The sequence below is a fragment of the Arvicola amphibius genome, chromosome 1 (genome assembly GCF_903992535.2).
Source record: "Arvicola amphibius chromosome 1, mArvAmp1.2, whole genome shotgun sequence".
In the NCBI taxonomy this organism is placed as follows: domain Eukaryota; kingdom Metazoa; phylum Chordata; class Mammalia; order Rodentia; family Cricetidae; genus Arvicola; species Arvicola amphibius.
The window spans coordinates 174169978-174184788 of record NC_052047.1 but is presented as its reverse complement, the minus strand read 5'-3'; the positions used below and the strand labels follow the sequence as shown (position 1 = coordinate 174184788).

The 14811-nt window shown below is 36.7% G+C and overlaps 1 protein-coding gene across 1 annotated transcript in view; it reads left to right on the top strand.

The window, feature by feature from the left end:
• The window catches only part of Rnls (renalase, FAD dependent amine oxidase), a 260854-nt gene that overhangs the window by 199343 nt on the left and 46700 nt on the right, over window positions 1-14811 (top strand). The window contains exon 5 of the mRNA XM_038317674.1: window positions 5199-5372. Coding sequence (XP_038173602.1) covers window positions 5199-5372 — 174 coding nt within the window. The remainder of the gene's footprint in view (window positions 1-5198; window positions 5373-14811) is intronic.

The window sequence follows — 14811 nt, the reverse complement described above, 5'->3', positions numbered from 1 at the left end:
GGGGAAGGTGACTGAAATACATTTCTGGTTTCTAATTGTTCAAATGCAAAGAGTGAAGGAGAAGCAACACTTTGATTATCAGTATACATATTATAATGTCATATAATACTAAGAAACAAATAAGACCTAAAGAAAGTTATATAACATACAATGAGTGAAAAAAATCCCCATATTACCCATTATTAAAACTCATGGTAGTAACATGAAAAATGAAATCGGTCAATTAGCAAAATGATGTGAACAGTTTGCAAAGCTGAAAGTACATGTTTGCTACAAGGTATCTGAGAGATGTTCAATCTTATTATATTAAAGCTAAAATAAAATGTCTGGTTTCTTTCACATTAGAAAAAAAATATAAGTAAGGGCATAATAAAGTGGTTCTTTCCTGTACCATTAATGGAAACTATAAATTGGCATAGCTTTCTAAACATTAACACTCATTCCGCTTCAAGTCTGGGGGGTATAATTAGAAACACAGATAAAGATCTATACATAAAAATGTTTATAATGGCTATGTTCACAGAAGAAAGAAACAAGGCCCCGCCTTGAGGAACAGCATCCATTTCACCATTAAAAGTTACATTCACAGGGAAGTCATTTGCCACATAGCAAACAAAAGCTTATAGTCTGCAAAAACTGTGTCTAACGTGTTCCTCTTTGAGAAAATCCAGGAAGGTAGAAAGGAAAAGTATTATCAAAATGCAATTATTGTTTCTCTGGGTTCTAACAACATAGTGATTTTCCCCATTTTATATTCTTATGAAGTTAACAAATCTTACTTGAGGATGTCTTCATTAATAGTTGTTAATGCCATATAAGAATGAGTCAGAGAACTGGACATGCAAAGCCTGTGAGATATAGTTCTTGTCTCAGGCTATTTATAATCTAGTTCTTAATTGTATGTTGTGATTGCTTAATAATAATTATTCATTTAATTATGGCATATAACATAAAATAGCAGTCTCTGTATTCTTCAACTCTGCTCTTTTCCTCACACCAACTTATTCCCAAGCCAGAATTAACTTATCAGACTCATCCGCCAGACTTAACCCTATCAGACTTAACTTCAAAATAGTATTCTAGCTTTCAGGAAAATTACATATATAATATATTCACACACACACACACACACACACACACACACACACACACATATGAGAGAGAGTTTTCAGAACCTTGAAGTAGGATACTAGGTAAAGATTATAAAAAGAGATATAAAAGTGCTATCATTGAAAAAAATAATAAACTCTGAGGAATATTTATATAAAGCCATACTGTTAAAAGAAAGCTCTTGCATTTCTCTTGTAAGAGTTGCTTATAGAATATATAAAGAATTGCCGCACAGTGATAAAAAAGTCAGACAACCCAACATGACATTAGGGCCTACTCCATCTCAGTCCAGATGGATGGACACTCAGTTATTACTTAAGGATGCATACACATACACATACATGGATGGACATAATGTATATATCTTGTACATATAGATATTCTATCTAAAACGGAACTATCTCAGGCTTGCTCCATTGTTATATCAAATTAAAAATTACTGCAATAGTCATTTAGTCCAATTTCATCTTACATGTTTATTGTCTTCTCCTTTACCCAAAATTACAGTTATTTCAACAGAAACTATATCATGTGTGTCTTTGACTGACAAAGCAGTAGTAGCTTACCATGTCAATCAGAGTAGAATCCTCTGAGGAGACATATCTTTGACGGCTGAAATAGACGAGCCACACCATCCTCACCTGTAAAATGTCCCCTTATACTGCTTTATTTTCCTTTATTGCTTATTCTCCATTTACCCGGATCTACATTTTAGAATTTGCCCCTCGACCAACAACATGGAAGCTAAATGGGAGCCTCTACTTTTTTGGTCTACCTTAAACCCCTCATATCAATATGAGAACCTGGCATAGGGTAGGCAATGACAGCGAATGAAAATTTTGCCACCAAATACAGAAAAAAAAAAGAGTATATATTATCAGCCTTCTCTTCTCGAGTACAAAACTAGAGGAATGAGTCACAATAGGAAACTAAGAAAATTAAATTACTTAATGTTACTCAGAAGTACTGCCCTTTTTTCCTCTCTTTTCCAAATGTCAACCTGCATGTGCACAAATGCACACAAAGACACACACAAAAGGGCCGTCCAGTAGGAACAGTTCCCTAAGTCATGAACTCTTCCCTTCCTTCTTTGACTCTCATTACAATAATAAAATGTCTCTTTTAACTTATATGCCTAAATATATAAAATAATAGATTATTTGAAAGTTATATAATATGCAAATTCACATTGCATAACTATAGAGATTATTTACATATTGCCTCACAATTAAATGAATATGGTGGGTGGTGGCATTTAAGTAAAAGCTGATGATATAGAAGTTATGCACTTTCATTTGAGCCTTGCTTTGTCATCATGTGTCTTTTTTTTCCTTTGAGACAGAGCCTCACTATGTAACCCTGACTGTCCTGGAACTCCCTATGTAGATTCAAATGACCTCAAACTTAGAGATCTGTCTGCCACTGCCTCCAGAATTCTGGGAATAAAAGTATGCACTACCATGCTTGGCCCTCAAATATTTTTTATGTACCATGATTCTTGATAAATTATTATTATTGCTTTCTATTATATATTACAGTACATACATATTCTTTGAAATCCTTTAAGGTTAGTTCCTTCAGCATAAGAAGGTTTTTCTTTTTTCAAACAAAATGGGACAGGCCTGACCTGCGTCTCAAAGACCAAAAACTTGACATCCTAAAGATGACATCTTTGATAAGTGAATCTGTTGAAAATTAGATTGTTTCAGTCAGAAGTCTTAGCTCCCATGCCCCATCAGACATGGGTGTCTATGGCTTGTTGTATTCTCCATGTATACCAATTACCTTTTCAAAAGACTACCCAAGGGGATTTGCCACTTGACAGATTGTTTAAAATTTAGCTACATGTGAAAATATGGTGAAGGTGAGATTCAATTAGGCTGTCGACCTACTTGACCCCTTTAGCTTTAGTTTTAAAAAATCCTTCAGGCCTATATAGGTTCTCAATAGTTCACAATTTTGTTTGTTTTTTGGTTGCTTTGTTTTTATTTTTCTTAAATAAAAGATTGTTTTTTGTGCTTTTAATTCCACAATTGTGAAATTTAGGAAAATGATCTTAATTTCTGGAATTTACAACACTCACCTCTTCTCTTTCAGAAAACAATAAGCTTAGCTTGATATCAAGCCATAGCTTGAAAAGTGAATTACTTAAATAAGAATAAGACCCCTCATTCTCTGAATATAATGAGGCCAGTGTCAGATGAACATCTGTTTATTAAGCAGGGAAAGCTTTTTAGTAGGAAAGAAAATGATGTCTTGAAAAAATAATAAGCTTTTACTTTTGGATTCTTTTTCTTTTTATTGTTTTATTGTGCTATACATTTTCTCCATTCCCCTCCCTTTCTCCCTTTCCCCTTCTACCTTTTCCCATGACCCCCATGTTTCTGATTTACTCAGGAGATCTTGTCTTTTTTTACTTCCTATTGAGATCCATATATGTCTCTCTTAGGATCCTCTTTGTTGTCTAGGTTCTCTGGGGTTGTGGATTGTAGGCTGGTTTTTGCTTTATGTCTAAAAGCCACATATGAGAGTACATATTATATTCGTCTTCCGGAGTCTGGGTTACCTCACTCAATATGGTTGTTTCTTAGATCCACCCATTTGCCTGCAAATTTCAAGATGTTGTTGTTATTATTATTATTGTTATTATTATTATTATTATTATTATTGCTGAGCAGTACTCCATTGTGTAAATGTACCACATTTTCTTTATCCATTCTTTGGTTATGGGGCATCTAGGTTGTTTCCAAGTACTGGCTATTACAAATAATGCTGCTATGAATACAGTTGAGTACATGTCTCTGTGGTATGAATGAACTTCTTTTGGGTATATACCCAACATAGTAAAAATGGCAATCTTACCAAGTAATCTGCAGGTTCAGGGCAATTTCCATCAAAATCCCAGCAAAATTCATCACAGACCTTTAAAGAACAATACTCAATTTCATTTGGAAAAACAAAAAACCCAGGATAGCCAAAGCAATCTTTTAAAATAAAGAAACTTCTGGAGGCATTACTACCCCTGACTTTAAACTCTACTATAGAGCTACAATAATGAAAACAGCCCAGTATTGGCATAAAAACAGACAGGAGGACCAATGGAATTGAATCAAAGACCTGGATATCAATCCACATACCTACAAACATCTGATTTTTGACAAAGAAACAAAAAATATAAAGTGGAAAAAAGAAAGCATATTCAACAAACGGTGCTGGCATCACTAAGATATCAACACGTAGAAGAATGCAAATAGATCCATATCTATCACCGTGCACAAAACTCAAGTCCAAATGGATGAAAGACCTCCACATAAAACCAGCCACACTGAACCTCACAAAAAAGAAAGTAGGAAGTACACTTGATTACATTGGCACAGGAGACCACTTCCGAAATATAACCCCAGTAGCACAGACACTGAGAGCAACAATTAATAAATGAGACCCCCCAAAACAGAGAAGCTTCTGTCAAGTAAAGGACACAGTCAACAAACTTTTGAGTGTAAAATAATCATATATGTCTGAGAAGAAAGCAGCGTTGGAGTTTGTTCTGAAACTACAGCCAGCAGGAACAGGCCGAGGGGATAAACTATAGAACTACTACAGCTCTGTAATGGGAAGGTGACAGACAAGCAAATTAAATGACATAGGCATATCGAAGGGGCTATAGCCTCCTCACCTATGACATGGAAATAATATTCAACCTTAAAGATTATTATTATAACTATGTGAAATGTTGTAATAATAATTAGCAAAAGCATTCAACTCATAGTTAGGCAGCAAGTTTATACAGTCTATGGCCAGCAAATAGAATATGAAGCTAGAGCAGCAACTGTGAGCCAGATTTTGAGAGACTTGACTGGGAGTCTAATGAACTCGAACCTTCATCTTACTAGATGTAATTGTGCCAGCATTAGTAAATATTCTGAAAAAAAATAGAACAAAGAGCATCTTACATTACCTTTGAAAATTCATGGTGAGCAAGACAGGACTGCAGGGAAGACTTGGGACTTGTGTGAAGGAAGTTTGGACTTGATGACTAAAGGGAAAGATGATATTTTTGAGTTTGTGTTTTGTTTTTTCTTCCACAGTAATTAGTGAATGCCAAAGGCAACAACTGGCATCTGTGAGCTATTCCTCCCGCTATGCTCTGGGCCTCTTTTATGAAGCAGGCATGAAGATTGACGTCCCTTGGGCTGGCCAGTACATCAGCAGTAATCCCTGTATACGCTTCATCTCCATTGACAATAAGAAACGCAATATAGGTCAGTACTCCCATTATTTCCCTTGAACACAGTAATGATGGTGGGTGTAGGTTGAGAAAAATGCTGTTTAATTGAGTGTTGCCATTCTGAACAGAGCAAGTGTTTAACTCCAAGCCACAGGGGATAAAACATAATGTCACATTTGCTCAGTCATGAAGTACACAGTGAAACCAGAAAGGTTTTCCAGAAAATCTTGTACCACGTGGTTTGTTTTATTGAGTTCATAAAAATACTGTCAGAAGGTTTAGGATTGCAAAATGGCCTGGTTCTCTTGCTTTAATTTGCATATGTGTATATGCAACATTCCTCTCTGAGTTTTATGGAGAGATTCCGGTGGGTTATTTTGTTCAGGCTTTTTAAATTTGGTAATTGCTGACCTTTCACTTCCCCGGCTATATTAAAAGGTAAATTTTACCATGCTATGAAATCCATCAATTCTGTAATATTTTGATGTCTATGTACATTTCATCTTTTTAAAATGGAGTAAAATTGGTTCACATACAATATAATAAAGTGCCTGGCAAATGTCTCATGAGAACCTTTCTAGGACTCAGTGAACTCCACACTCTACCTGTTGGTTAAAGATAGTTCTAAAACTTAAATTTGATTTGCAAGACCATGTGTTGTAGAGGCATGATCTCTGAGAGTTTCAGGTCTGCACAGCAAGTTCTGGGCCAGCCAGAGGTGCAGAGTAAGTCAGGGAACACACACATACATATGCTGCACACACACACACACACACACACACACACACACACACGGAAGGAAAGGAGGGAGGGAGGGAAGGAAGGAAGGAAGGAAGGAAGGAAGGAAGGAAGGAAGGAAGGAAGGAAGGAAGGAAGGAAAGAAGGAAGAAAGAAAAGTTGAATCACAAGGAATGGTAACTGATTGATTTCAGAGAAAAGTATGTGTATTCATATCCATAGCACTGTGGTAATGTCTAAGGTAATGTCTTCATAAATAAACTGTGATGATCTAAGGTAATAGAACTCAACAAAAGGAATCATGGTTGAGTTTGTTACTACAGCAACGCTCCCAGTGGCCCATTAGTTAGAAGTCTTGCCTGATAAAATAACCAACTCGTGTCTCTTGGCTTGTCAGAAGTTTATTATAGGCCTCAGCTGGAGTGTTTTCTCTATCAGAGCACACACTCCCAGAAAAGATGTTTCTCTTATAACTTAAAACTCCCCAAGGGAGCCGGGCGGTGGTGGCGCACGCCTTTAATCTCAGCGCTCGGGAGGCAGAGGCAGGCGGATCTCTGTGAGTTCGAGGCCAACCTGGTCTACAAGAGCTAGTTCCAGGACAGGCTCTAAAAAAAAAAAAAAACAACAACAAAAACAACAACAACAACAAAAAAAAAACCTCCCCAAGGGCTGTGCTGCTTGTGTTAGGATAATACCACATCTATATGTGATCAGCAGCTAGGAAAAGCCTGTAACAGCAGTGGGCATTAGCTGTGAGATGTAGCCATGCCAACTCTACACCGGTGTGTTGTGAGGAAAGACAAATAATCCCTGATCTTCTGAAGTTATATATCATGACTTAGACATTATCTTAGGATCTCTATGAGGACATGTATTCAGCTGTATGCAACAAAAACATGTTTAAACAATATAAGATCATTTGTATGATTTACTATGAACAAATGACATATTTCCTAGATTGATGTGTTGGTGACATAGGGAGTCTCTCAGTGATAGAACATTTGTCTAATATATATATTAGACAAATGTATATATATATATACATTTATATATAAATGTATATATATATACACCTATATATATATATAGGTAGATAAATGATAGATAGATTAGATAGATAGATAGATAGATAGATAGATAGATAGATAGATAGATAGATAGATAGATAGATGTAGGTCCAACCCTAGCACAAAATAAAATGAAGAAAGAAATTCATAAGTGAAGCCTATGCTGCTCAGTGTTTTTATCACCATGACAAATACCTGAGTGATATGGGATTCCCCTCTGTATGCTGTGAATACCATTGGTTAACAAAAAGCTGCTATGGGCCTATTGTAATGCAGAATAGGGCAAAGCGGGAATTCCAAGCAGATAGAGGAGGAGAGAGTAGGCAGAGTCAGGGTGAAGCCACATAGCCACCCAAGGAGGCAGATGCAGGACTCTGGATAGAGCCTTACTGGTAAGCCACAACCTTGTGGTGATACAGATTAATAGAAATGAGTTAATTTAAGATATAGGAGATAGCCAATAAGAAGCATGAGCTAATAGACCAAACAGTGTTGTAATAATACAGTTTCTGTGTGATTATTTCAGGTCTGAGTGGCCAAGAACAAATGAGCAGTCTAAGTCAACACCTGAGAGATCAACTTAAAAGGAAGAAAACTTGGCTCTCGCAGGTGATTCTTAAGGTGTCAGTCCATGGTCTAGTACCACTGCTCTGGGCTTGTCATCATAGTATATGTTCTTTCTTGTGCTAGTTCTAGCTGCTAATTGTGTGGTGTGTGTGTGTGTGTGTGTGTGTGTGTGTGTGTGTGTGTGTGTGTGTGTGTGTTTAGAGGGAGTCTCAATATATAACCCCAGATGTCTTAGAACTCCCTATGTAGACCAGGCTAACATGGAACTCCACAGATACCATTTTGACTCTGCCTCCGGAGTGCTGGAATTAAAGGCTATGTCACCATACCCAACCTATATTCCAATTTTTTATATGTATGCATTTATGTAGTAGTGATTGGGGGTATAAGAAATGAAACTAGAAAGGGAACCATGAGACAGAAAAAAATACAGGATTTAATAAGGAGGAGACATGGAAAGAGTCATACGGCATGAGACATGGAAGTAGAAACTACCAGAAACAGAACAGTACAAGTTAAAAAAAAAAAAAAAAGAAAAAAAAAAAGAAACCAGATAAAGGAGCTAGAAGGGATGGGGATAAAAAAAACCATACAAACATACAAAATATACTGATACCTCTTACGTTGTATGATAGTTCTTAAAAAGAGTGTATGGAAGAGCAAAAGTATCCACTTCATAAGGGCAAGAAGCTGAAGTAAGGAATGCAGCACTGGCTGGCTTCTTCAACCTTCTTCTTTTACTTCTTCTGGTTATCTAGTCTCTTATGTCTCCTGCCACTCTGTAACTCATCTTCAGAAGCATCCTTACAGACATATCCATAGGTGTTCTACACTAATCTCTGGGTCAATTCTCCTTCCAATGAAATTGATAGCCAATATTAACCATCACAAAGCACAGTGATTTCTATTTGGAGATTCAGTTCAGGTACTAATGATTACATGGAGTCCTAAGGGTGACATCCTAGCCCAATAGGATAATGGCCTTCAGAGAGCAAAACAGAAACTGTTCCCTTCTCTCTTTGATACTTTTATATACTAAGGGGAAAATCTATGGCAGAGACAAAGCAAGAATGCAGGAACCTGCAGATCAGGAAGCAAGCGCTCACCAGGAATCAAATCAACCAATAACTGGGTCGTGGGGTTCTCAGGCTCCAAAACTCAGCAAACTCCATTTGTGTGATTTACTTAGTCTCCTTAATGCCTCACATCCATTCTTTTTTTTCTCCAAGTTCCAGGGATCAAAACTAGGGCCTTGCACATTTGGAGCGTAGCAACACACTTAGGAAAAATCAGTACAGACTCTGCTCCTTCCAGAGAATTTGTACAATTCTTTAATGTATCCATTGAATATCAGACCAGAATTGCTATGTGGACCAATTCCAAACTAGCCATGTGTGAGACAGCTAAGAGTATCATAAGTCTAAAGTAGGGAGAGTATCATATGCCAAAATCAAGTACACTCCTGGAGCTGGTATCCCAGTCCTGTTTGCCATTAGAAGGATCACTGCCTGAATAAAGTAAGATTCTGTTACAGAGGAAAGAAGGCATGCTGATGGCTATGTGTCCCTCACTACTTCCTTCCATCTTCAAGCAGAGTTAATCTTATGTGGGAGGTAAAGTTCTAAATTTATAGTAAAGGAAAAGGATCACATATATTCAAAATTGCCTTTTAAGACCCATAAAATTACATGACAGTTTTGAGGATAGCAAAAATCAGTAAACTTGACTGTGGTGGGTTGAAAGAAAATGGCCGCCAAAGGGAATGGTGCTATTCGGAGATTTTGGAATAGTAGTGACTTTGTTGGAGGAAATGCATCACTGTGGGGTTAGACTTTGACATCTCCTGTGCTCAAGCTACACTCAGTGGCACAGTTCACTTTGTCACCTGTGGATCAAGAGGTAGAACTCTCAGCCCCTTTTCTAGCACCATACCTGCCTACATGTCCCCCGAAATGAAGGTAATGGACTAAATCTCTTAACTATAAGCCACCTCAATTAAATGCTTTCCTTAATGAGTTACCCTGGTCATGGGTGTCTCTTCACAGCAACAGAAACTCTAGCTAAGACGTTGATACAATCCTTTGGTACCATTTCAGTAGATTTATGTTTCCTTGAGTGAGATTCGATTAAATAGCTGGGTTGCATGTAGAGAACAGGGGGCTCTTGTCTCCTGGGAAAGTCACCCAAGAAGGAGAGGAAGAGTCTATCTCTGAACAGATTAAGTTTTCTCTACAAATGAGGTGGGAGGGTGTGTGAAAGCACCCACACAACACCGAGGTGATCATTTATAAAACTGAATGGGTCTGAAAAAGCAAAACATAATATCAAGAATTTCTCATGGTTGTCAATTTTTGTAGTAATAAGTTTCTCTTAATTTCAGCCACAGAATAATTTTAAAGCCAAGACACCAGATAAGTTAGAAATCATGTTTTGTTCTCTGCCTTTTGTGGTGATATTCCAAATTGCCAAGGAATACCTGCTTTTTTGTGTGTCTACACAGAAACTTACCTTCTCTGGTGTGTGCATTAACTCACACAAAATAAAAAGCCTATAGTAACAACTTTTCTTAACAAAAAAATCTAACCACCTTCACTTCAGCTGTTTTATTTTTTCTATCAGGACCCAGAGTACTAAGTGTGTCAAGCTGACTTAACACAATATAAATGCTTTTATAGTGTAATCCATGTGTTTTAGCATATTAACATCTAACTAGTTGAATAAGAGATATGTGTTGTTGTTGTTGTTGTTGTTGTTGTTGTTGTTGTTTCTCTAACACCACGCCATATCTATTCTTTGGTGGGTTTTTTTTTTTTTTGAGTGAAGGAGTAGTACCATAACACACACACAAATAATGGAGGGGACTTTTGTGTTCTGTCCGGGTAGAGCAATGTAAATGTAAACAGGATACACAAAACTTACCAGAATTGAGAACAAAATGCAGTAAGTCTCCAGGGACAGAAGATAAAAAAAAATGACCTAAGCCTATAAGGTCAGGGCATAGTCATTTGACAGGTGTTGGAAGCAGGCAGTAAGTGCAGAACACCACAGCCAGAACCAGCTTTCCTTTTAAGGAAAGGAAGGAAGCCCCAAGGTGTACCAGACCCACAGTTGGAGTATGAGTCAGTATTGCTTCGTGTTCTCAAACTGTGTTCTGTGGGACACTGGCTCCTTGGTTCTTTTTCCAATGAGCTTTGTCATCACATTAGTTTGTTGACATATTTACCCCTAATTTAGAGACTTTCACAAAATACTTTATTAAAAAGAGATTTCTATAGAAAAGACACTTTCAGTTATTCAAGAATTTTCCAAATGTACTGAAAAATGGGTCATTTGAAGGTACATCAAACCTATGAAAATTTTTCCATATACACCTGATAAATCCCGACATGATGTTATCTTTTGTCCTTCCTATGTGGCAGGAACATCAGACCAGATAGGTCTGGTCCTGAAAGCATTCAATTTTATGGAATTAGAATCTAAGGTATTATAGGTTTTAGAATGCCTTTATCATTTTAATAGTTTGGATCTTGAAAGTCTCCTAAAGACTAATGTGTTTAAGAGGCCTAACCCTCACTTGGGAAGAAATGTAAACAGAAAAAGGTGAGACCTAGTCACCTGGGCTGTGCCCTTGAAGGGGATACTGGGACCCCAGTGCTTCTTTTTCTCTCTATTTTGCTTCCCAGTCATGAGGTCAGCAGCTCCAGCTGTGGTGTGCTCCCTTACCACAAGCCCAATATCAATGAAGTCAAACACCATGAGACAAAACCTCAAAACCTCTTAGCCAATGTAAACCTCAGATTTTTATTATAATATTATAATGAAAAGCTTACTAACTCACTTCAATGATTTTTGAAATTTTTTAATATTAATGTGGGAGAACTTCATAATAAAATTAAGATCTAGGTTAAAATTCTTGTTCTGAAACAGTCTAGCAATATGCTCTAGCATGAACCATGTACTTATTAGACTATTTTAAATAGCAAACACATGTAAAACTTTAATGACCTAAGTATGAAAGATGTTTATTTCTTGATCAGCCCAAATGGGTATTGATTGGTAGGTATCTTTCTTCAAAAAGCTTCTTTAGACAATAAACATTTAAGGACATGGAAATGCCAGTCATCTGGTTTGATCCCTCATATGTTGTACATCTGTATCAAATTATTACTGTGTCCGATAAATAAATGCAATTAGTATATGCAATTAAAGATTTTTTAAAAACATGGTAGAAAGATAGCTCTTCCTAAGGACCTGGGTTTAATCCCCAGCACCCATGTGGCAGCTCACAACTGTTAACTCCAATCTCAGAGGATCTGATGCCTTCTTCTGGTCTCTATGGGCACTGCATACACATAGTGCACTGATATACAGGCAGGCAAAGTTCACATACACAGCAAATAAAAACTTTTAAAAGGTTTGTGAATATTTAAGAATATTAGAATAAAAAGTAAATTATTAATGGACACAGAGTTCTCTATCTTTTGACTTACTATCTCTACAGGCATCCAATAAATTGGTGGAAGAAGGGGAAGGATAGATCTACAGACAATATACATTAGGTAGGCTCACCTTCTGTTAATTAGAGCACAATTAGGTGAGGAACACTGATTCTGAAGTCAAGTTGGACCTGTCTTTTACCCATACATATAGGAAGAAGAAAAATGGGTTTGGTAAGCATATTGCCAATTCTTGCTATACTATGTAGTCTATATTATTCTATAGAACTTGATTAGACATATATGAATGATAAATAGTTCTCAAATACAAGTGCAAACCTTTTAACATGTAGTTACTACAGAGGACATAAAACAGTAATTCCAAGGAAGGCTACACACTCCGTAAACAAGGATTCCAAATATAACTAGCAATGTTGTTCATATAGACAGGGCAAGAATATGGGATATCAGTAATGTGTTTACTACCTGAGATATCTGAGATCCCTCGAACATCTTGAATTTGGTGTTAATCTAAGCCAGGAGTTACATTGCCCAGATTCAACTTACTCCTACCAACTTAATAATTGTGTAACAATAAATGACTTAACATCTCTGCATCTTCATCAGTACTGTTAGGTATTAATAATCCCAAAGAGTTATTGAAGAGTAAAGAGTTTGAGTATATAGTTCAAGTAAGGACTTTGCATGGCACTTAGCAAATGATAATAAGTCAGTGTGTCTGGTACCTACTATTATATTTACAGATTCTCGGAGTAAATAGCAACCATGCTAAAATAATAGGCAGTAACAACTTACAAAACTGTATTATAGAAATAGCAGGTTTTAAGGTTAATTATAAAACTAATGCTTCCATATAAATCAGGTAAGACATTTTAATTAAGAGGAGTCAAACACTAATTGCAAATGAGCATTATTATGGTTATGCTATAGAGTATCATAGGACATATATAGACATATATATGGATGGTATTATCAAAACTGGGAGTAATGGCTTAACAAGAAACAATTATATATTTAAACATGTAAAAATATCTATATACCCACTCATATATAACATATATAAGTACTTATATAAAAATGCATGTTGTATATGTATATATTAGTATTTTAAAGTATTAAGTATAAGTTGTGAAATAATCTCATTTTATGTATTTCCCACATTTGAACACAAAACGGTCTTTCATTAGAGAATGAAATAACTCAGCCTATTTTGTAAGGAGAACATTTGCATACAAAGTCATACCAAACAACAGACCCCTTTTAGCCTCTGGCTGCCCTGTCAATCTGCCCTCAATGGGAGATTACATCTAAAATAGCACTTGTCCGCCCGCTTGCCAAGCAATTTGTTTCAGTATGATAATTGGTGCCAGGGTTGGAAAGAGAATATCAGCTAAGTCAACTAAATGTATACATCAGAAATAGTCCAAAGTATGAAGAATATTACTAGGATGTGTGTGTCTTTTTCTGTGTCTGTGTCTCTGTGTGTCTATCCTGTGGTGCACACATGCATGAGCACAAACACAGTGACAGTTTCTTTCAGCTAGGTTAAAAGTCCAAGATTTTTTTAATTACATGTTTTCCATTTTTAACTTATTCAGTTGGACAAATATGCACAAATAAGCTTTGAATGCTTTCTTCGTGCCAATCATTGCACAAAGAACTGACAATTCCTAAGTCTCCAATGTAGTTTCATGAAGTGATCAAATGGAAGATTCTGAAGGTCGAAGGCTCCATTTGTGTTTGCTTCACTGAGACTTCTAATAAGTAGGAAGCCATGTAAGGAGCTATACAATATAGAGCGTAAACATAGGGGAATTTAAAAAGAATATTTAGAAGATTTGTCATCACACACCAAGTAATTATTTTAGTTGAGAAAATAAAGGATGAGCCTAAGGGATTTAAAGATTTTTTTAAACTGTTTGTTGTGTAAGTTACTCTGCAACGTTCCTGTAACTTTCTACTGTCTCAAGATGATCCTAATCTGAGCAATTGTTTTGTGTCCTTGCTTCTTTTTTGCTTGGAAAAGGGCTGGTGTGATATGCTAAAGACCAGGTACTTTTTGCAATATCTTGGCTGAAATTAGGTAGAAATGTTTAAATGGGTTCCTTAGCAGAATCTGTCAGCTGAATTAATATGGCAACCCTCACATCTGGGCATGAACCTTATTTTGAATTAAGAAAGAATTCATCCTCTTGAATAGAAAGCACAAGTTGATGTTTCCATAATACCTGCAACCATGTCAGCTGTTAGAAGAGAGAAACTGAACAAAGGCTATGTCTGTATGACTGGGCTGTTTTGAAAGATCTTCAAGTTAGGTCCTTATTGCGCTCTGAAATGAGGCTGTCAGCGCTGAGCTGTAAGCCAGGGCTCAAAATAATGTGTGCTGCTCAGTTTCCCAGACAAGTGCCTGCTCTTCATCATTCTGGAGGCATCTCAAAGCCTTTGCAAGCTGAGAACTGTATTGTAAAATTGTGGAAAATTCAGACAGCTTGTGAGCCTTGGGGTCTGAGAAATAGCAAAGGCTTGAGCTGGATGAAAGCTTGACAAGTCTTCAGTTGTGGTCCATTTTTATCTGTGACCATGACAACACCATCCAGAAGATATGGGACCTAGAGGCCCTTCAGAAAAAAATTTCACCATTTCT